At 36.8% G+C, this 24126-nt stretch overlaps 2 protein-coding genes across 16 annotated transcripts in view; both read right to left on the bottom strand.

The window, feature by feature from the left end:
* The window catches only part of slco5a1 (solute carrier organic anion transporter family member 5A1), a 41577-nt gene extending 41186 nt beyond the window's left edge, over nucleotides 1–391 (bottom strand). Inside the window, exon 1 of the mRNA XM_079602506.1 lies at nucleotides 311–391. The gene's annotated coding sequence lies outside the window, so the exon portion shown is untranslated. The remainder of the gene's footprint in view (nucleotides 1–310) is intronic.
* Nucleotides 392–6552: 6161 nt separating this feature from the next.
* Nucleotides 6553–24126, bottom strand: part of sulf1 (sulfatase 1) — a 78841-nt gene continuing 61267 nt past the window's right edge. For 2 of the 15 annotated variants that reach the window (XM_079601106.1, XM_079601107.1), the window contains 17 exons: nucleotides 23579–23748; nucleotides 21131–21281; nucleotides 20861–21036; nucleotides 20077–20205; nucleotides 19719–19775; nucleotides 17526–17661; nucleotides 15504–15714; nucleotides 14135–14390; nucleotides 13941–14037; nucleotides 13758–13852; nucleotides 12748–12825; nucleotides 11927–12099; nucleotides 10642–10784; nucleotides 10237–10360; nucleotides 8611–8644; nucleotides 8117–8170; nucleotides 6553–7461 (listed from right to left, as the gene is read on the bottom strand). In XM_079601106.1, coding sequence (XP_079457232.1) covers nucleotides 7428–7461; nucleotides 8117–8170; nucleotides 8611–8644; nucleotides 10237–10360; nucleotides 10642–10784; nucleotides 11927–12099; nucleotides 12748–12825; nucleotides 13758–13852; nucleotides 13941–14037; nucleotides 14135–14390; nucleotides 15504–15714; nucleotides 17526–17661; nucleotides 19719–19775; nucleotides 20077–20205; nucleotides 20861–21036; nucleotides 21131–21281; nucleotides 23579–23748 — 2118 coding nt within the window. In that variant the 3' untranslated portion in view covers nucleotides 6553–7427. Of the gene's footprint in view, nucleotides 7462–8116; nucleotides 8171–8610; nucleotides 8645–9481; nucleotides 9693–10236; nucleotides 10361–10641; nucleotides 10785–11926; nucleotides 12100–12747; nucleotides 12826–13757; nucleotides 13853–13940; nucleotides 14038–14134; nucleotides 14391–15503; nucleotides 15715–17525; nucleotides 17662–19718; nucleotides 19776–20076; nucleotides 20206–20860; nucleotides 21037–21130; nucleotides 21282–23578; nucleotides 23749–24126 lie in introns of those variants that run through there. The other 13 variants (XM_079601098.1, XM_079601097.1, XM_079601102.1 and 10 more) reach the window with 7 other exon arrangements.

Below are 24126 nucleotides of genomic sequence, written 5' to 3' on the forward strand. Positions count from 1 at the left end.
AGGAAGACAAAGAATAACAGTAAAAACGTGCGACAGACACTGATGGAACATTATAAGAATTTTTTAAAACCATGTCAACCTGCCAGAATTATTTGTTTATCTAATATAACTAATTACCGACCTAACGTTTACAAAGTTACGACTTTATAAATGAATTTAATTTAGAGAAATATAGTCCAAACACTGATCCTTTCATTGAATTCATTCACAACACATCTTTCAGCCCGACTCTGAACTCTAATTAAAATGTCGAAACATAACATTAATGAACAGCATGAAGAGTGAATTGAATGAAGAGTTGTGTACTTACACGAGCGATAGAGACAGACAGAGGTAGTGAGTTGTTGTCCTCGACACGGACAGTGAGTGTGAGATTGCGGATTTGATGAAAAGGGGGGCTGACCACGGAGTTCGCTAAGTGCATTCTGGGAAATGTATTTCCCAAATACCATTGTTTCTAAAACAAAGTAATCAATCGCTATTTTTCGCAAATATTTCTCACATGATGCTCAAACTATACATATATATCACTGATTCTTGAGATAAGGGACAACACATGTCACACAAAAGCTTTATAATTATTAAAAAATAAAGAAATTCATCAAAATAAAAATGCTTAAAAAGTTACATTTAATCTGCTACCTCAGGACATTTATTGCTTTTTTATTTTTTAAATAATTTCGTATTCAATTATTTTAAATACATGCAAGTATTTAACCTGTATTCACAATTAAATAATTAAGTATTGAAGGTTTTCACAATGTAAAACTGACAAACAACGTGTTTAAAAGTGTGCAACAAATTCAAAAATATACATTTAAATTGAAAGTAATTGATCGATAATATATAAAACAATACAAAAAGTAAATATTGATTATATTTTCCATAAAAAATGCCTATCAAAGTTGTGTCCTCTTTGCGTCATCTACAGGCAATGTCATGGTAATTTTTAACTCTGAGGACTCCTTTCCTATTTGCTGCTTATTATGGATCTCACAGTAAGACACATAGTCCTGAAAGTTTTGTATTTTGATTTACCTAAAAACATTGGTCATGTTTAATATTAAAAAAGAAGGGCAGAGATTTAAGGAATTTAGGAACTGGATTGTTCATAATAACCCTAACCCAGGAAAACATTTCGAGAATGTATTTTTTTCACTTAGCTTCTTTACTGAACACTAGGCTATTACATATTTGAAGACTTTACACTGTTGTTGGATGAATCAAATTAAAATAGCTTGCTTTTTAATGCGTCTGGCGGAGTTGACACAAATTAAGTTATGAAGTGAATAAATGAACATTTTTAGAAAAAAGTATTTTCAGAAAAACCTGTTCCCTTACATATAGCTAGCTCATTAGTGGACACTTTTGTCTGCAAATATATACGTTTATAAAGAATGTATTAATAAATAATAAAACAAACTTCTAGAGGCAAACCTAAACTTTATGGTCTTCCTCAGGGGTCTCTCTCACCCAGGTGTCCAGCTGACCTTTGACCCATGTCTATGGACAATGCCACTCTTTTTTAGAGTTCATCACCCCACTCACCGAAAAAGTCGTAGAATGAGCGTGCCAGTGTTCAATGAAAGTCTGCGAGAAGCATGTTGATTATCATAAAATATATTGTAGCTACATTGTATAGCTTCAGGTAGGCCTACAAAAATCTTGCATGTTTAATAGTTCTTCCTGTCTTGAGGAAAGAGAACCACCCCTTATAACTTTCCCACATTCCTCTTAAGTTGTAGAGGAGAGCGGGGCACAACCTAATGCAGGGCTAGTTGTAACACCCATTAAATATGCTAGTTTAAATACTTCCACACATGCAATGACGAAACTTTCACTAGCTGCCATATCAACACTATATAGAGAAAAATTTGCACCAAAATTCAGAAATCTTTGGAAGATATCACTGAACATTTAGACTATTTAACCATAGTACAAGTAAATTTCTTACTTATATTAATTTTTCATCTCTATTTTTGGTGTTAATTTTAAATTAGACAAATCTGATATTATTTTAATCTCCAATATGTTATTTAACAGATGATATGGTTCTTTAATGTTTCGCTAACTTGTAGAAGACACTAGCGGGGTTTAAATCCCAGTTGTGCAAGTGGGGAAAGTTGTAACACTGCGTTACAAGGTGCCCCTATTAGAACTATGCTATTCTATTACTTTTATGAATTCTATTGAGAAAACTTGAGGAAAAGGGTGAATAAAGACTGAGAGTCAATGTTCAGAAATTATTATTATTATTATGTTTTTAACTATGTTGTATAGCTGTGTTTTGTGGTGTGTTTGTTGTCAAACTCAAAAATTATTTTATTTTTAATTATTAAAAAATTGCATTATTTTATATGAAAAAAATAATAATTGTATTTTAGTGAGACAATATTTTAGCTTGTCTTGTATATATTTTTTGATTAGATCAGATAGCATTTTAAGCTGTCATATTGGTCATGATACAAAGTGCCACTCACATGTTACAATGTACCCCACCTATGGGGCATGTTGTCCCATTTCACTTCCAATCTTTCGGGGTATATCAAGAAAAAAGTATACACTGTATAAATAAAACAAAACCACATAATTGTTTGTACTAGACATGTGGGAAAATAATGTGAGGAAAAAAATAAATACTCTGAACCCTAAGTAGATAACTGAGAAAGTCAAAAAGCGTTAGGTTGTGCCCCGCTCTCCCATTCATTTGTGTAAGAATTACAGTGGCACCTCCTGGTGGGCAGATTCGTCTACTACATCGACATTTCTCAGATCGCCGTAAATATGATTAAATATGATAATAATGCATTTTTCAGAATCGTGATGCTATTAAAATGGCTTTTTTTTTGTAGCCGAGACTTTATTGCAGTGTTAATTTTTTTTTTATTAAAACCATACTATCCCACATCCTACACCTTCAGCAAAACGATACTTTGATTGAAAAACTGAGCAATGAAAACCAAATCAAGATAATTTCCAGGTTTAGACAAACTATAGTGCTGCCCTCTAATGGTAGATTACTATTACTAGACTTCAGAAAACGTTACAGCAACAACACTCAAAATTTGTAAATAATAAACGAACGAACAACCTACCTCGTTAAAATCAGCGTGTAAAAAAAAAAAAGAAGCTCATTGCAGGAAGGCCTAATGTCTAATATTTGAAAATACCAAAAATTAGGCCTAGGGTTTAAACTGCCAATCAGCAGAACCTGATTTCACCAACAACATGTTCCTGGATCATCATCACTGTTGCTCCTGGAACAACATTCCAGTCACCCAATCAGACTTAAGAGACACTGCAACTGTTTAATTTGTATATTGCCAGAGTATACGATTAAATAATAATACAATTAAACAAGTACTGCTTTCTGCTGCCTTTCTGGAGTGTACATATTTATAGGGCAAACATGAAGAAAAATTAATGGCATTTGTAGAGTAATGCCAGCAGCCTGTTCAGGACTTCTTGACAGAATATTACTAATTGCTGTTATGCAAAGCACTCTGCCCAGGACATGGCCTAAAAAAATAGCATGTTGAGAGAGAGAGAAAAAAACAACAACTTTTTATGTCTAGAAAGGATCAAACTAATAAGAATTCCACAAGCATAACACACATGAAAAAAATAAGAAAAAAAGTGCATTTTCATCATATGGACATACCTTTGTACTTCATTTCCTTATCATTGTAGGATTCTGGAAGGCAGAAACGCACCTTCTACACCCAAACTACTCCAGATAGGAACATTAACTATACAATTGTTTATTGGACATTACAAAAAGCTATAAAACTTAAATTTGCAGTGTCCTCATTTTTTTTAAATGTAAATTCAGGGCATTCTAAGTTAACCCTTTTAAATGGGTAACACTTTACAATAAGGTTCATTAGTTAATGTATTAACTAACATGAACTAACCATGAGCAATACATTTGTTACTGTATTTGTTAATCTTTGTTAACGTTAGTTAATAGAAATACAGCTGTTCATTGTTAGGTCATGTTAGTTAGTTCACAGTGCATTAACTAATGTGCACAAGATTTTAATAAAGTATTACTAAATGTTGAAATTAACATTAACAAAGATTAATAAATGCTGTATATGTGCAATTCATTATTAGTTCAAGTTAGCTAATGTAGTTAACTAATGTTAACTAGCGAACCTTATTGTTAAGTGTTACCTTTAAATGCATATACCTCGGGTCTTTTTTGACCCGGGACGTCAATCACTACCATCCTCCTCGTTCATTGTTTAAAATTAGACATCAATCTTCTTAGTATTCCTCAATAAATTCATTAAAAATGATATAAAAAATATATATATATATATATATAAAATTATTGTATTCCCATTCATTTTTTTGTAAAATTTTATTTTTATTTTAGGGTCACAAACGACCCAAGGTGTGTAATAGTGGAAGTATATTTTTCTGCACAACAATAATTTAATATTTGATCACTGAATAAGTGCAGTTCACCTTTATTCCACAAGGTGGCAATGTCTAATAAACAATGATGCAGTGACGTTTCACTTATAGTTACGGCAGGCAGAAAACAAAAGAATAGGAAGTATCATCAGGCAAACTTGAAATTACTCAGATTTACTGCAGAGCAAGTACTGAACTCAATCAAATATTAGTGTCACTAGACACGTTTCCATTACAGATTTGCGCAAATCTTTTGCGATTTTTTCTAAATATCGATACAAAACTATGTGACGGCGTTTCCATTAACCGATGTTATGTGACTAAAGCATAATTGTTTCCTCTCGCGATAAGTCATTTAAAAAAATCATGGCAACGGACGTTGGTAGGTTTATATATCACAGCCACCGACTAGACATTATTATTTTTAACGGAAAGAGACGTTGGAGTGTTATCCAAGCATTAATGGTAAGGAAAGACCCTTATACTGTGAGCGGCAAATATGAGGTGTTTCTCCCTCATTTCTGCTTCAAGCTCTTGATTGTGGCATTTCTTTGAGGGTTTGAATCCAGTATTCCTGTAATTCTTTTGTCTTTTATGAATTTTATAAATAACTCCATCTCGTATTCTGTCCGAACACACCACGCCTTCTAAGTAAGGTGACTGTAAATGCGCAAAAACTGTTTCCATTGCAGTTTTGAATATTTCTTTTTCAAATTGCCTGAAAAACCACCTCATGTGAGCGTAAAAACGTTTTTGCGATAAACGGGAGTTTTTGCGAAATTGACGTGTTTCCATTGAGCCTATTTTCAATTCGCAATTTGAATGGTAATGGAAACGCGGCTAGTGTCACTTGATGGTGGATCTGGTGAAGCAGCTGTCAGCAATTAAAATATTGATTTTCAAGATGTTGAAAATGATACTTTTGATAATTCTTATCGGTTCTTGCTTTCCTTGGGAGTCGAATCCATGAGCTTTGCGTTGCAAGCGCCAAGGCTCTACTGTTTGAACCGCAGGAAATGGCAAATATGATGCTGAATGAACTAGAAAATGAGCTCTGACGAGGACAGTGATGATGGTATAAAACATCTGCTCAAACTGAACCCTTCCATGCTCCAAAAAGTAACAAAATATGCTTTATTTTATTCTTCTGTCATTGTTACTCTAATATCAGGAGAGTTTTATATTATCGTGACAGGCAGAGATCCATGTCAAATATATATCCAGGTCGCTAAAGACCTGATTATGTAATAATGATTGGCGAAACATTCATGCATTTAAGGGTTAAAAGCACAAGGTAGCTGAAACAAATGTTTGGAAGATTTTTATTTCAAAACAGCTTCATGGCTTTCCAGAAGCCAGAATTGTTCCAACACCATTGGTTAAAAAGTAACGTAATATTTGCAAATTTGGAAGGTCACCTCATATTCAAACAATTTCTTCAAAAATGAGTTTAGACATTGTAATTCTAAAAGACAGGACAAAAATGGTCATAACATTCTGAATAAAGGCCCATCTCACATTCTTCACAAATGAAACAAGCTACTTTAAAAGTGATTACTGTGGGTTAGAGAAATGTTAGAGTCATCCATGATAAAAAGCACTTAAACAGTGAATGCCCTTCTTACATTAAATGGACCGAACTATACAAAATTTGTGAGAAAAACATTCCGCCAAGAAGTCAAACCATTAAACCCACAATCCAAGTGTATAAAACATGTTCAAGCTGTGTTTTATAGTGTAAACCCAATAAGCTGAAGTAAACATATAAGAGGAAAACAACAATACTCATTATCGAACGTGAATCCAACAAATAATGACTTGTGTTGGTGTCAACATGGAGTTGTTTATGTCTAAATGAGACTGAAGAATGTGTTGAAGTCGAGAAACATGAAACAAAAGTGCATCAAATATCTTGAGGAAACAATCTGCATGTGGTTAATTCAAAACTGAATGCAATGGTTTCACCATTTTAACCTCTTTCTTTTTTTTTTTTGATTAAAAATATATTAAAACCTTACTTTGATGGCATTTTCCCACTTGAGATTTAAAACCAAACCCAACATTTAAGATGCATCCAATACTTTACCTCTAAATTTTATATTTATATATATATATATATTTTTTTTTTTTACAAAATACATAACACTGAGTTCTAATAAATGGAACCACCTGTAAAAAATAAAATAATTCATTGGATTATACAGGAGATCAGTCCATGCTCCGTGGGGTTAGTGTCTCTGAGTTGGCTGGCTTCACAGTGCATGGCAGCAGTCCTTTCTCAATGGGATGGGCCCGCGGCACTGCCCTCCTGAACGTCCCTGGGCTTGTGGGTGAAAGGTTTGGAGCTTCCGTTCCACCTCTCCTGTAAGGTTTCACTCCATGCTGGAAGAGTTTCCCGAGCAGGCTCTGGAGGTCTGGCTGGCTGTGGCGAGAGGGGAAGGTAACCCTGGGCCTGAAAAATGTCCTCCTCTTCTTCCTGCAGGTGGAGATCCACAATTTTTGAGCTGCGCAAAACAAAGTCATGGCGGGTCTCCAGTTCGGTCACTCCGTTGCCACTAAACGTAATTTCGTCATTGTCCAACTCGTTTTCCAGCTGATGAACCCAGGTGTCTCCTCTTGGAAGAGCGCTCTGTTTGGTCGGGCGGCCCTCTGGGAGTTCATTAAGAGACTTTAAGGAACTCTCTTGAAGCGTTTTGGGGCTCAGGCCTCTTGGGGGACCTGTGGTGACGGGGCTCGGGGGCCGTTCCTCTTGGATGGGGGAACCAGCACCGCTGGCCTCCTCCGGGACCCCGGAGCCCAGCTCAGCCAGGGGGTCAAGCTTATCGGTTTGGTTGAGTGTCTTTAAATTTCTCAGCAGTGCAAACATACTATCTACATCCTTCCAAAAGTTCATCCAGTCATCCAGAACGGGACTGTAGTTGTGTCTTTGTTCATACAGACTCTCATTCACGCTGTACAAATCTGCCAGTCCTTGCCAGATTAAGTCCTCTGTGAAATTGGGCAGCTTAACCTTTGTGGACGTCCCAGGCTGGTTGTGTTCTGGGAAACGGGAAAGGGGGGGAAGCGAGAAAAGTCAGTAAGGGCTGGCGATAGCTGCGCAGAAAAGCTTTGCTTTGGAATGCGTCTAAAACATGCAGTTATTCCCGGCCTACTCCTGCCGAGGGGTCTTGAATTAGTGCCCCACACACCACTGCAGTGCTTTATTTAAGCCTTAGACCAATAGAAAAGCTCTATTTCGAAGCAGTAAAGCAGTGTGAATGCAGATAAAGACAACATATTTCCTCCAAATGGACACCCAAAACCAATACATCATAAATAAAGGGTGAGCAGACAGACTGAAAATCTGTGCAATGAGGTTCAAAACAAAGTAAAACATCCAACAAGAGACTGAAAAGATGGAAAATCCTGGAACCAAGAAATCAGCAACCGAAAAAAGAAATAAATGTGAGGCTGAAAGGGTGGGTGAAAGGTACAGGAAATGAAAATCTGCAAAAACAAAAGCGTGTTAAAGGAGAGTGAGAATGAAATGAGCATTCCCCGAGCGGGTCAGGCAGTAACTGACGGCCTAGGAGACACGGCCCGCGCTGAACCAGAACTGCCACTCAATGTCTATGGAGATATGGTATGCGGTGTGGAGAACTACTTGAAAGTGGAATGAGAACAGAAATGGATTCGTATGGTCTCAAAGACTCACAGGAATGAAAGGCTTGGCCTCCTCAACTTTGACCATTTTCGATGCTGCTGTTGCCTGGTAAGCAGGTAAGCCAAAACAAAAGAGATGTCAAGACAGACGTGAGCGAGAAAAATGTAATTAAAAAGTCTCAAACATTGATGATCTGTGCACTGAGATGTCTATGAGATGCTATTCCCCACTAAATGATGTGTATGAAGAGTGAAAAGTCTTGGATTTTAAATTTCAAAACATATTTGATCAATTATGTAAATGATTTTGGTTTAAATTACATCTAGGAATACATAAATTGCAACAAACTGTTCAAGAGTTAAAATGAACTTGTAATTGGGGTCTTAAAATACTAATATATGCGTGATTTTTAAATGTACTTAAATTGTTAGCACAACCCAGCATGCAACCACACACTTAGCTCAATGAAACATGGCGTATTAGTGGAAACAAGCTGCCCATGCAGTTATTTCATAAGCCAATGAGGGATTCAAAAATGTGGATACCTGTGTTGATCATAGCTTCCTCCATCTTTACTTCCTGATCAGGAAAATAAAAGCATTTAACATGTTAAATGTCTATTGTAATTAAAAATAAATTAAGTAAATCACATTGCAGATCTTCATGCATGACCCTCAGCTCCTGAGGAGAGGTAGTGTTAAAGACACAATGAAGGAATGATGATTTAAAGGATAAATGAGGAAAATCCTCTGACGGTCCTGAAGAAAAAGATAGTAAGGAAATGTAGTGTTAAGAATGGAATGACTGTGTTAACAGCGATGAATGACGTAAGGTCACAAATAACATGAGAATATGCCAACATGCAGACTAATATGTATTAACATGCATCTGTTTTTGTGATATTTTGTTACATGACTAAATGGTAAATCCTATTCCTTTATTTGCCTCTCTTTTGTTTTTTAATGGAACAGAGTCATACAGATCTGAAACAACATGCGTATGAGTACATGCTGACAATTTCTTTTTGGGCAAAATATTGATTTTAGATTATGTGTTTACTACAAATCAATGCCACTGTTTTTGCCCCCAAAAATACGGGCGCTGACCGCATTATTAATTTAGCTATTGAAAAGCTATGACAAAAATATTCAATATTGCAAATAATCTCAGTAGCATTTATAACTGGTCTTTATGAGGTCATTATGATGAGTCAGTCTCTCCTCATAGGAAATAAACACCACTATTTCAGAATAGTGAAAATCTCAGTGGTTCTGATGGTAGCAGGTTTTATACAGCCAATTACCCAAAGTTATTATCTTCCTTCCCAGTAAAGAATAAAGACAAAATTCCTGCTAGATTTTAAAAACCACAATTCCACTGCTAAAATATATATGTATAAAAAAAAAACACTCAGAGAGGAATGTGTGTCAGTATGTTTATAGTTTTCGATTTTCAAATTTACAGAGCACATGAACAGGTTCTTACACCTATAAATATATATAAATATAAAATGAACCATCTCTATTGGTGCAAAACGTTCACAGGAGCCATTCATATTCACCAGGAATGGGGAAAAATGCAAAACTATGAGATGATGTGATTGCTAGACTGCTGAAATCACTGTCCCCTGTTGAGGGAATAAAATTGAAAATATTAAAGGGAAATAAAGAGATGAGCAGGCGGTTTAGAGAGAAACCAAACTTAGTGACCAATCCATCATCCACCAAATAGAGATCCAACACATGGTGCCAAAACATGCTAGACCACGTGTTGCTAAATATTCAGCACTTTCTTCTCAACTTGGACAATGAAATCTTGGCTTAAAAAAAATGAGCCAGCATGCATCATTGTGTATACCTGCTAGAATAAAAAAAAACAATAAATTAGCCCAAGTTGGTTTGCTGGTTGGTTTTAAACGGCGCTTCAGGGAGTCCGGCTGGAAGACCAGCTTGAAATCAGCTAAACATCAGTTTAGACAAGTTGGGAAACCATCTTAAACCAGACCAGCAAACCACCATAGGCTGGTTTAACCTGGTTTCTCACCAGATACAACTGGATTTTTAAGATTTGGACATTGAAAGCATCTTAGAATCAAAAATAAAGGTGTGCTAGCATGTTTCCCCCCCATTTCACACGGAACATGTGGTGCAGAGATTGGACAGGAGTGTTACCTGCATCTGAGCTTTTGGGTCTGGGGCTGCACTGCTTGTGGCCTTGACAGCTCCTCATTTCCATCAGCTGTAAATGCAATTGGCTCAGAATGTCCCTCTCCACTGTGTAAACGGCGTTGGTTAACTGCAAAACATAATATGTATTATTGAGTCAGTTATTGTAAGTGCTGTAATGTACAGTAGATGATGGATAATAGCACGCCTTTACAGGAAGAGTCATTATCCTTAGAGTTCTTTTTTAAATTATGGGCTTTTAAAGCTTTTATTTAACAGTGCACTTGCATACAAAGAAAGTAGTGAGGCAGAAGGATCAGATTCAAACCTGCAAAAGCACAACTGCTGTGCATAATCTCAGAGCAATTTAATCTGCTCAAATGCAACTGAAAACATGTCACACATCCTCACCTGATACGGGTCACTGTTTAGGTCAAAATACTCCAGGAAGCCAGTTGCAAATTCACAGAAGAGCGTGTTGTGAGTGTCATTAATAGTTCTCAGACACCAGTACGTGTTGTTGTTAGAGCTTGTGCAGGCACAGAAGCCACCCACTATGAAAAAAGAGAAATGGTTGTCAATGAACATATTAACTAGAAAAAAATACATTTAAAAAGAGTTAGTGTGACTTATAGACTACACTCAAATAATGGTACAAAATCGGTCACTGGGGCAGTACCCTTTCAAAAGGTACTAATTTAGTGTACTTGTCGGGATTTAGATTCATATTTGTGAATAAATTAATCATTCAGACCTCTTTGGGAACCAGTTTTAAAGATTCAAATGAACAAACAGAAGATTTTAGGAATCTTCTAGGAATCAAAGGAACTAAATCAGAAGATTATCGCTATGACCAATCTGCATAGCTTTTCTTTTTTTGTGCCTTGCATGTGGAAAAAATGACAAAAGTGTCAGGAAAAACAGATTAAGTATACATTTTTTGTAGTGTAGTGGAAAATGTAGTGGAGTCAAAAATATTTATACATTTTTTGTAGTGTAGTGGAAAATGTAGTGGAGTCAAAAATATTTATAAATTTTTTGTAGTGTAGTAGAAAATGAAGTGGAGTCAAAAATATTTATACATGTAAAAGTAGAAATATCCAAAAACTGTACTTCAGTACAGTAACAATATGTGACCCTGGACCACAAACCAGTCACAAGTTGCACGGGTATATTTGTGGCAATAGCCAACTACACATTGGATGGGTCAAAATTATCTATTTTTCTTTTATGCCAAAAATCATTAGGATAGTAAGTAAAGATCATGATCCATGGAGATATTTTGTAAATTTCCTAGCTTAAATGTATATAAAATATATATTTTTGTGAGTGGATGCAGCACAATCATGAACATAAATGGACAACTTGAAAGGCCATTTTCTCAATATTTTAATTTGCACCCTCAGATTCCAGATTTTCAAATGGTTGTATCTCGGCCAAATATTGTCTTATCCTAACAAACCATACATCAATGGAAAGCGTATTCAGCTTCCAGATTATATATAAATCTCAATTTCATAAAATTGACACATAAGACTGGTTTTGTGGTCCAGGACTCCTTGACTATTACATACACTTTGGACACTAATATATACCTTTAAGGTACTAATATGTACCCTTCATGAGTAAATAAGGTAAAGTTGTATCATTTGTATCTTGTTTAAAAGTGTAGCAAAAGCAATGAGTATTTCCTTACAGTTCCAGAAGGGGGCAGTCTGCCAGTGGTCATTATTATGTGTGAAGCAGGTGAGACCAGGAAGACTGCAGTCATCACCCTTCTTCTGCCTCTTCCTCTCCTTCCTCTCTTTCTTCCTGCGGCGGATCTCGTTGTAGAGTTGAGCCTTGCTGTCCACTTCCTGCGTGGCCTCTCTGGTGGCATAAATGAATGAGGCATTAGACCCAGAGCAAAAGGGAACGCCATCCCAGGTGAGTTACACAATGATAGGGGGAGGTAGACCAGCCAGCTCCACACATAGATGGGGTCAGAGGTCGTGAGAAAGTGGAAGGATCGTGCACACACCACCCTCCCCCAATACCACAAGGTTCTTGTCCTATATTCAGATCAGGGCATTTCATAATCTCACTTTGCAATTGTAGTGATTTGTTTACACTTAAAATGCTCATGTTTATGGGTAGAGACTGCTGCCGGGATTGTATGGTATAAAACAGTGACACAAGGACTGAAAAGAAGTCAATATACATGTACACATGCATGCATGCATGCAACATTACACATGCAACAGGACCAACTGAGAACTCAGATTCCATGATTTATATAAGCTCACCAACATTTCCACCAAACCGATTGTAAACATGATACACACGTCCATACAATATTTCACATACAACAATCGTTAAATTTAGAAGAGACATTATCAGCGTGAATCGTGTGTTGTGTAAAGTGTTTTAAAGACGCTACACAGATTTAGACATTAAAATCCAACACACTTAAACAAAGAGACAATACTACAGAGTGCAGGCAAACTGACGAGGCACAGACACACGAAAATAACTCACTTAAAGGGATGGAGGTGGTCATTCCTATTCTTCAATCTTTCGGGTTTGTTTTTCTGCTCTCTCTCTTTGCTATAGTAACTGGTTGTAATAAGGAGAGAACAGCACTAAATTCAGCTGGAATTTCTAAAAAGGCCTTTGACTAACTTAGATTGATTTGGAAAATATTGCTGTTCAGATTTAAAATGATGAATTTGCTACTATTCAGGATTGAAATAAATCAGGATTGAAGAATTCAGATATTCAATATCCAAACTACGGTTACATTATCATTCAGAAGTTTGGGGTTGGTAAGTTTTTTTTTTACTGTTTTTAAACAAAGTCTCACCAAGGCTGTCTTTATTTATTAAGTGAGTTTATATTCAAAATTAGAAAATAAACTTAATTCAAATGGAAAAAAATATATTTTTTCTTATTCCATTGGCAGATATGTTTCTTGTTTCAAGGAAAAATTCATTTTCATTTTGCTTCTCAAGTAAATGTATCTTGATTTAAGAAATGTCGAGATATTTGTGCAGGAAAACAAGACAAAAATAAGAAAATAATTTATTGTAGTAATATCCTAATTTAAAACAACAGTTTTCAATTTGAAGACTGGAGTAATTGCTGGAATAAACCACATTTTAAAATATATTCAGTGTCACATGATCCTTTAGAAATCATTCTATTACGGTAATTTGGTGCTCAAGAATAACACGTTTTTTTATCATTAATGTTGAAAACAGTCTATACAACGTCCAAAAGAACAGGATTTATTTTAAATATATATATATATATACATATTTTGTAATGTAAAAGTATTTACTGTTGATTAATTTAACGTTCCCTCACTTAATAAAAGTATTAATTGCTTAAGAAAAACATCTTACTGACCCCAAACTTTTGAACAGTATTGTATCTAAAGAAGTAAAATACAAGAGAGATGAGTGGAATGATGACCAATCATGTTTCCATTGTACGCTCATCAGAGTTGCCTCAAAATCATCCATTTCACACTAAATGTCAAAACTGACCTCTTCTTTCCACAGTCACACTCATCTGGTCTCCTCCTCTTCAAATGACCTCTAACCTCACGCAGTTTCTTCATTTTATCTTGGAGAAGTTCAATCTATGAGACAAGCGTATGAAAAACATCATTCATGTATATGGTTTAAACAGCAGCAATCTTAAAGTTAATATGGGACAGTGGGTCTCACCTCTTGGTCTACGAAGTTCTTGTGGTCTTTCCATGCCCTGGAAGACTGGTAAATCTCTCTTTCACAGCGCACGGTGTCATTCATTAATATGAAACACCTGTGATCCCAAGTCAAAATGAACAATAAATGAGCAAAACACACTTAGCAGCCTAAACTACTATAATATTGAATGTCCAAAGGCTTGCAGCTCTTACTTGTGTGTGACTTTGAGAGAATTGGGGTATCCCACAGCATTAGTGTCATCCGACTGCATCTCCTCCGATCCGTCATCAGACTCCAGCCCAAAGTCCGAATCAATACCACCCTCAGGCTCATAGTGCCGTTTGCGGATTGGTCGAGGCTCAAGAGGGGTTTTGTCATCAGCCTGCAGGTCCACATCATAGATTTGGCCCTCAAACTCCACCGACAGAGATCTGGCAGGCCGTGTGTGCACAAAGCGAGGTCTGTAGCCTTAGGGAGAACATCAACATTAGCTACACATACTTAAATACTCACATTTCATAGTTAAATATTTATAATTATTACTGGAGCTCCTTAAACTTCCACTTCCACAAAAATATGCCACTTCAGCTCCTAACCAATAGATGGCACCCAAAAATATGTTATCTCACTTTTATGGGAGTGACACTGAAGACTGGAGAAACAGTTGCTGAAAATTCAGCTTTGCCATCACAGACATAAATTGCATCTTAAAAAAAAAATATTACAATGAAAGTTATTTTGAACTGTAATAATATTTCACAATATTACTGTTTTTACTGTATCAAATGCCCTGGTGAACATAAGGGACTTTTCAAAAACATTTTAAAAAAAAGTAACATTTCCATTTATGTATATTACATCTAACCATACATCCTCTGTAGGGTCACAGGTATATTCTTACAGTTATATATAACTTTTATAGCTTATATATAGCTTTTTATGTACCAGTAGTTTTAGTGTAGCTAACTAGTTAAATGTTAATGCTTTACAATAAGGTTTCATTAGTTAACTACTTTATTAAGTTAACATGAACTAAGAATGAACAATATCTACAGAATGTATTAATCTTAATGTTAATTTCAGCATTTGCTAATGCATTATTCAAATCTAAAGTTGTATTTGTTAACATTAGTTAATGCACTGTGAACTAACATGAACAAACAATGAACAGCTGTATTTTTTATTAACTAACATTAACAAAGATGAATAAATACAGTAACAAATGCATTGCTCGTTGTTACATTACAATAAGTTCTCATTTAAAGTGTTACCAGTTAAACTAAAAGATGAGTAGTTTGTATCTTGGGAAGATACAGTTTTAGTGTTGAACAAGATTAGTCCATTAGTAGTGAGGACTTTGATTCTTCCCAGTGATTCAAAACTTTTGAATCGGTTCACTCTTTACCAATTTGATAAGTGACTCTTCCTGTAGGCTACATTGTTAAACCAGTAGGTGGCGACTTGTGAGTGACTTTCAACCCAAGTCTAAAAGGTCCAGTGTTTGTCTACGCAGTCTTGAACAGCTAGCAGACCAACTCCATGAACTCAATCTCTCCACCTCATTTGAGCGCACATACTTACGTGGATTACTGCTGTGGGCAAACTGTCGGTGTGCCCGCCGCGCTGCCTTGGCCGTTTTGTAAGGTCGCTCTCCACACTGGCAGTCTTTCTCCCGGCTCTCGTAGCTTCGAGAGCGCAGACTCCTCACTCTTTTCTTGGATCCCTCCTTCAGAGAGCTCTTACACTTCTGTAAACGCCACTTCCCACTGACCTCCTCCACACAGTGCCATTTCTGTAACAAAAAGGGAAGGAATTCAACTCGAGGACAGACATTTTTGTCTGGCTAACCACTTGTTGTGCTAGAGCCGCCTCATTTGCATAACCACAGCTGTTTTTATGAATTAAACTAATCTTCTGTCTGTGAGCTTAGCGGTCAAACATCTGCATAGAGTAATATCATTAATTCACAATCATACAGCACAAGACCCACCTTGCGATTCTTTCCCATAAAGAAGCAATCAGAAGCCAATTTAGACTTAATCTCCTAATTTCAGAGCTGTTTGCTTTGCAAACTGACCACGGCTCAGACATGTGCTCACGACTATGGGAAACCATATCCAAACAATGGCCACAACCCTGCTCTGATTCCCTGTGAAACTCTGGAGTCTCGTCAATGAGTTTATGTATCTGCAGATGATGCTGTATCTGTTTGCAGCAAGGATGTTTGTTTGAAGGGCAACAAACCAAAAAGGAGTTATCCAAGGCTAGCTTGAGCATTTCACTCATTTAGTTCCTCCAAACGTGGTAGCCAAACACACACACTAACACGTTGAGCATTTCTTGTACCTCACATCCACACACATAGACTGGCTCCAAATAGCCAGAAGTCAAACAGACATAAGCAAACAGCGCCACAGCCAACTATGTAAGGCCTCGCTTCTTGAATGACGGAGACACAACTCAGACTCAGGAAGAAACGGGCATAAACTTTCACACAGGCTCAATCTCACACACACTGCCCTCATTGACCCCACTGCAGGCAGTAAGACTGCGTTAACGCCGTCTTTTTCTCGGCTTTTTCAACAACATTCCTAGTCGAAAAGAAAGAAGGAGAGTATATTGGAAAAACAGATACTGATACTCTACTCAAGCTAAGACTTGAGCTGAAAGTAGCAGACCATAACTTCAAGCTTTGTCTGTGCTCAACACCTAAACCATGTCAGTCTTCTTAGAGTGTGAATTTCACACAAAATCGACAATGTCAATGTCAGTTCAGTGGTGAGGGGGGAAGAGAAGACATTATAAATTGTGCATGTTTCTGCTGTTTAAAGTGAACACAAAAGCACACGCAATACATTTAACTTAAAGCTGCATTTAAACTATAAGACGAGGGACTTGACGTCTAATCTAATTTTAGGTTGACTTTAAATGCTTAAATAATGAAATGAGGTCTATTCATAAAAAAAATTATGTTCAGATCCTTCTCCAACACTTCTTCAGCTTTGTTCTGGCAGGTGACTGGACCAAAATGTGAATACGGAAACCTGTGTGTTATTCCAGGCGCACACAAACGACCTTTCTGCATTCAATCAAATTTCCAGACAAAGTGTTGCAGGCAAACACTTAACTTGACCATAAAAAATAATCTGGTTTGCATTAGTGTAGTCCTTGAAATACTGTCTGCATTTACACTACCTGAAATTGTACCAATTTGTAATGTTCAGCTGTCTCCGATTCATTGCCACGCCACAAAGGGTCTGGTAGAGCAGGCACACAGTGTGCTGATGAAAGAAAACTACGACCAATCTCCAATTATCCTTCATTTGTTGTAAAAATCGGTTTCAATTATAGTGGCACCACTCACAGGACATCGGCATGTGCTGCACACTTCAATCTCCGGCTTCATTTTGAGGTGCAAATTAATGTATTCAATCATTATAAGCTTTGTTATAATTTCTTAGCCCATAGTAGAGTAAACAAGGACCGGGTTTGAGACTACGTGAATGTTTGAGGTCAAACATTGTCCATAAGTGGGCAAGTTCATCTACAGATATATACAATAGGTGAGAAAACAGTGATGCGTGAGTGTATTTGAGTTTATACCTGTCCTGGTTGTTCGCAGGGCGTCTGAAACTCAGCCTGCTGACACACTTCCTTCAGCTTCTTGTACTTGGGTAAGCTGTTGGAGTGTTGTGTGTTCAGGTTGCCTCCCGAGTCTTCTTTCTTGCGTAGGATTTTACTAGAATGACAAATGTGCTTTGGTGAGTTGCTAGGCCACGTTTTGAAGTCGGCAGCCTCACTGAAGTTCACAACCGTCCCTTCCTGGTCCGCATCCCATAATTGCTGAGTGACGAGCATAAAGAACACTGTAAAAAGTGATCAGTTGACTTAACTTAAAAAAGGAAATCCGTTGCCTTAAAATTATTATGTAAACTTCATTAAATAATTGAAAATTAAGTTAAGTGGAATTGTCAAGTTTACAATAAGTTTTTCAAGTACACATGAAGTTTATCAATTTTAAAGGCAACATGTTTCCTCTGGGTTTTTTTTTAAAGTTAGGTCAACTGATCACTTTTTACAGTGAAACAATGGGACCAAAATCTTCCAGGATACATTTGTCCTAGTTATCATGCTGTAGTTATTTCAACAGGGGGGAAATGTGTTATAAAATATATTCCCAAATTTGTAAATAAAAGATATTGTAGTATGTCTTACAAGAAAATATTAAAGTTTTTATCTGTTACTTGCAGTTTCCTTAGAAATAGCTAGTAAATTTCACAAACATTTACGAGTAAAATTGTTTCTAGACCAATTTCTGTGTATTAGATTGTACATAAGACGTTTGCTCAGCCACCCATAACAATAAAGTATTAGAAGGTAGAATTAGGATTTGAGGTGGAGCGAACCAAAAATGTGGTGATTCTGATTTAAAATATGAAAGTCCCCCCAAAAGCATTAATTAAAGTATTTTATGGAATTCAATAATAGATATTTGATGCAATGTAACAACGTCACCATAAACCAATAAGTACATTAATTAATTAGCAATCTTAATTAACTAGCCTACATGTACTTACTATAGTGTTACGGTTAGGTTTAGGGTTAGTTACTTTTAATTATGCATACTTTACTGTTATTAGAAAGTACGTAGTAACGTGTAACCACGTCACCTTAAAATAAAGTGTTACCTAGATCCTTAATCATTTCATTTGACCTATTTCATATTTCCTATTTTTACATTTAAAAATGACCTTTGCCATCATCTACAATCATTTAAAACTTTTTAAAAATATAAAGTGCTGGCCTCCGTCTGTAGCGGAAATGAAGTGCTCTGCATGATTTCACCACGGCTGATAAATGAAGTACTCACTAATCTGACTTCTCACAAAATGGGAGCTGTCGTGACTGTGCAAAACAGGTTGAATTAATGGCATTTTGGTATAAACATGCTTCGAGTCCGCGGTCTGGCTTTATACACAACAGTAACTGAGTCACGGAAGCAACAGCCGGCACTGATCAACGATGTGCTTTACGATTGCGCCATCTCTGGAAAACCTTCTTTTACTTAGCCTTAAGGAGAAACTAAGCACGGGCTGACTGTGGGAGCGATAATGTGCCATTATGTTGACTGACAGCTCCATGTGAGTGACACGAGGAATGTTAGACCGAAATAGCTGCGTGGTTGAGCCCACGGCCACAGTTACAATATATAAGAGATTGCAAAGGCAACGTGAGTTAAATAGGGTAACCTCAATACCATATACCCACATTCCTAACATCAGTCACAGAAATCAAGGGAAACACTACACACACATATCAAGTTTGAGTCTGATACCACACAGGTAATATCATATATTTCCCCTGGGGAAGGATTTTTTTTTTCTGTCGCGAGTAGGTTACTGAAACATATCCGATAATGAGAGTCTAAATCTGCCATGTGAATAGTTGAGCTCCTGAGAACACATTTGATCAAAGAATGTGAAAGTCTGATCTTACTTGCGATGCTATAGGGATTTTTAATGGTAATTTGGAAAAATAATAATTGTTTTGCTTCATTTTTAGGTGAACTTGAACCAAGAGACGTCAAGGAAGAAGGATGTTTGTGCAATGGAATCCTAAAATCATAACAAGTACTTCGGATCTTATCTTTTGGCGATTTTACAGCGAAATCCTGGAATGGTTTGAATTGTATGCGGTGAGCCTCCTTTACAAAATAAATCAATTCAAATTTATTTTGCACATTCTGCAGTGATTTTATAGTATGATTGAGAAGAGAGGGAATATTGTTTGTCTTACCCCCGCTCCACGAGGAATGTGTCCCTCCAGACTTTGGGTTTCCGGTTGGGTTTGAATCTGCAACATGAAAACGCAAATATTTTATTTCACTCAATCTTCGTGTCATTTGCATACCATAAGCAGATGTTTAACTTGGCCTGAATTATGACACCTTAATCTGCTCAACATCTCCTGCCATCGTGAGTGGCAGTGACCCCAGAACATTTCCAGCGGTCTTTACTCGCCAGAAACCCTTTATAAATGAACTCCAAATGTTCACGAACCATTAAACTCGCGTTAATTAAATTAAAAGCAATAAACGGATACTACCAACCATATATTATACAGGGAATGTGTTTATGGAGAGGATTTTGCTCACCTATTGCCAGTCTTTTCCTGCTCCAAAAGCTTCAGGATAGATTTGCCATCCATATCGGGTGGAGTGTCCAGGCCAGCTATATCCAGGATTGTGGGTGCTAGATCGATGTTTAGCACAAGATGGTTGTTCCTGTGGAGTAATACATTTATCATACATCATATCATATCGCATTTCATTAGATTACAAATAATGGCAACACTTTATTTTAGGGTCCAATTCTCACTATTAAAGTTGTTTATTAGCATGCATACTAGGATATTGGCTGTTTATTAGTATACGTATAATGCACATATATTAATGCCTTATTCTGCATGACCATATTCTTCATTCCTTAATCCGACCCAATACCTAAAAACTTAACTAGCTATTAATAAGCAGTAATTAGGAGTTTATTGAGGCTAAAGTCATAGTTAGTAGTTTGTTAATAGTGAGAATAGGACCTTAAACTCAAGTGTGACCTTAATAACTATTAATTTAAGAATATTTAATTTAATTTATTTCTAAAGGGTATATATATATACACCTTTAGAGATAAATATATATAATTAATACATAAAGTAATTGTTATTTTGTGCAAAGTGTATTTTTCTATATTATATTGCTAATTTTTACATGCATAATATATCAGTAAAAAAAAATGTGTATTATTTATTGCTAAAAACTAATTATAATTCCTAAAATAAATATGTAGAATAAATTATAATTTTCGATTAATTATATAAATAAAGTGTGGAAAGAAATAATATTGTGAAAAAGGTGCGTTTCAAATGGAAGTTGATTTTACCTGGCCCCTTGCTCCACATTAGGACCTCTGACAAAAAAAGGCACTCTGATGTCAAAATCATATGGCATAGACTTCCCTTTGACTAGGCCAAACTGGCCAATGTGGTAACCATGGTCAGCTGTGTAAATGATATAGGTATTATCCAGCTCCCCAGTGTCGACCAGAGCATTATATATCTGTAACGCAGAGCAAACACACGTTTCCTTTCAATTCATATACAAAGCCAATTGAATATCCAGAATTCAGAGCAAGAAAGCCTAAACCGCTGACCTTCTCCACAGAGTCATCTACAGACATCAGCGTCTGGAGCCTCTTCCTGTGCAGGTAGTTGGTGAACTCCATGTGAATTGGCTTCATCGCGCCAGTGTACTGCATGATCCAGTGCTTATCCATGTTTGGTGCGTAGTTATAGCTGGGAGTTCTGTGCGAATAAACACAACATGCTACTGTGAGAAAAACATGCACCTGTCTGCTATTTCACAACCACTTGTGCTTAAAGTTGACTGTTGTATAACACACTTGACAAGCATCAATAACAGAGCAGTAGCCCTTCCCCCTCCACGGAAACACACTAATTCTCCTCGCTAGGTGTTTTTCTTGGGTTCGCTCTCCATCTCTCCTCACACCATGCTGAGAGTCTCAGGGTTTCTTGGCAGCATTTAATCGTTTGAGGGTTGGCACATGCTGAAGAAAAATAATAGCTTCCCCAGCCTTCAGGCCCAAAATAAAGTTTGTAATAAGTCCAGCAACGACAGGGCTATAACTCATTTGCATTTGAAGTGGAGAATAAAAAGCTGGGTAAACAGGAGGCTGCGGACTTGTTTGTGGAGCTAAGGCTACGAGATGGCCACCTGTTGACTGCAGTTGGCATCCCTCCACAGCTGAAAGACATGGTCTTCCTTCGCTTTTCTGACCATACTCTTGTGCCTGGTGTCATAATGAATGATGGCCACAGGAAAGCTCCATTCTGTCTGAGTGGACGGCTTCTGCCCTTTCCTCCTCAGTCCGTCTTTGTCCGCTCACTGAACTCTTCACCCAGCTAGTGAGGCACACTAATATACCACACAAAAGGAACCTGTCTCTTCGCATAGGTAGAGCAAATTTGGAATTTGGAGGTCAAAGGATAGAATTAGTCGGACTTTGACACCTGCCACAAGGCAGGGTGAAGAACATTTGTCTTTGAGATTAAATCCTCCTTTGTAGTTTCTGCTTTAACATTGAAAGCATTACTTTTCATGAATCGTTCGCAAAACTCATACTGTGAAAATCTGTTTGAAAACTAATACTGAAAATACTTTATCAAATCAATTTCACGAGCAGATTTATTTTATAGCAATATAAACAATGCGTTTAAGATTATTTGCATCAATCGCCACATTAGATGTATGTGTTCTTCCAGACTGGCACAAATTATCTGCTGATTTATTTACCCTTTACATGATGACGTTAGCAGGGCCACCTACTACGATATTCTATTATGAAAATGAATAATATAGGTCAAATATTGCCTATAATTTTTTTTTATAATAATACAACTTGTACTTACATTTATATTTTGAATATTTATAAATGCGTAAAATATAAATAAATAAATATATATTTTAAATGTGTGTGTGTATATATTCGAGGATAAATAAAATAAATAAATAAATATTCTTGGAGCCATAACTTTTTTTATATTTACCCATCTATTTTTGCTTGAGCACCTTTTCTTTTGTTTGGATGTGCATGTTTTTGTTCATTTTCACGCAGATGATAAATAAACCCCCAAAAGTGTCTGAAACCATGATGCATCATTCCAAAAATGCAACCTGCGCCTGCCATCTGTTTCCCTGTTCTTTTGGTACAACTTGCCAGGCAACCCTTTCGGCACTAGAGCGACTCGCCTGCCGATGTGAACCTTGGCGTATCCAAGTGTGATCTATTCAGAGCCCATGCACTTAAAAACATATTAATAACACAAAAGGCTCTTCTAAGACAATGCATTCCCCAAACCTATATAGTGAGAGGCATGATTGATATGAGAGAAGCCAGTAAGTTGTGTAGGAAGACAAGCTGAAAGAATTGTGAGAAAGAAATGGATAGGCCTGAGGGACAAAAGTGTGATGTCGCCCTGACCAGGATCCTGACATGCTTGGGATGTTAAGGACTTGGAGATGGATGGCCTGTTGCCACAGCACAGTGTGTGGAATAGGAGCCTAGCCACAAAACTGATGATAGTGCAGTGAAGCCATCAAGGTCTTGGCACCAAAGAGAGGGCCATAAAAATCTCATCCCCCATCATCTTACTTGGCATGTGCCAGAACTTTACTTGGATGATAAATCACTTCAGTTTCATGGTGGTAGTGCTATGTGTGAAGTGCATTTCAGTGCACTGTCATCTCTTAAGAGTCTAATTTGAACGGCGTATCCAAATATATGAGGCCACAAAAATTCCTAAAGCTACAAACTTATATTTACCTGCAGGCCAAATTATAATGGTTTAAAATTTATAGGAAAATGATCTGCTTGGAATGCTACTGTTCTTCTGAAGTATGTGTCCCTTGGAATATCCTATTATAAATACATACGGGACAATAAAAATATCTAGACTCAACAACTCAAACTCCAGGGTATATTCCAGCAGGGCTTGGCTCTTGGACAGGATACACTGGGTTCAGTGGAGTTCAGCAGTGTTGCTCTAGTAGAGTGTAACTGAATGTTCTGGGAGTCACTCACATGTGCTGGGAAGCGTTTGGGAAGAGCTCGGAGAACTGGGGTGCTGAATCCTCTGGGCCATGAGGCGCTGCATGACTGATCACCATCATCACCGGCCGATGCGGGTACATGCGCTTGGACATTCGGAAGTAGTTGATGCTGTCATTGGTAATCAAATCAGTGAAGTAGTCCTGGAAATGGGCAGAATAAATTCAGGCATACATAATGCTGGATATGCTTTTTTTCCAAGGCTTGAACAATGAAAACAAGTATTTTTGTATAGATCTATGTATTTATTCAATTTATTTATTCATCTATTTTATACACTTTAAAAAAAGTTGCTGCCTTAAACATCCAAGTTGATTGTACCTAAAAAATGTAAGTAATTTAAACTTAAATTACATTACACTGACTTGGAAAGAAAATAGTTCAATAGTGTATAACATAAAAAGTTGAAAATTGCTCAACTTATTTTGAAGAGTTAAAGCAATGTAAAAACCTATGTTGTCAACGTATTGATCATATAACATTTTACATTGTATACGTATTTATGCATACGAATTTATCTA

This window comes from Phoxinus phoxinus (genome assembly GCF_949152265.1).
Source record: "Phoxinus phoxinus genome assembly, chromosome: 24".
In the NCBI taxonomy this organism is placed as follows: domain Eukaryota; kingdom Metazoa; phylum Chordata; class Actinopteri; order Cypriniformes; family Leuciscidae; genus Phoxinus; species Phoxinus phoxinus.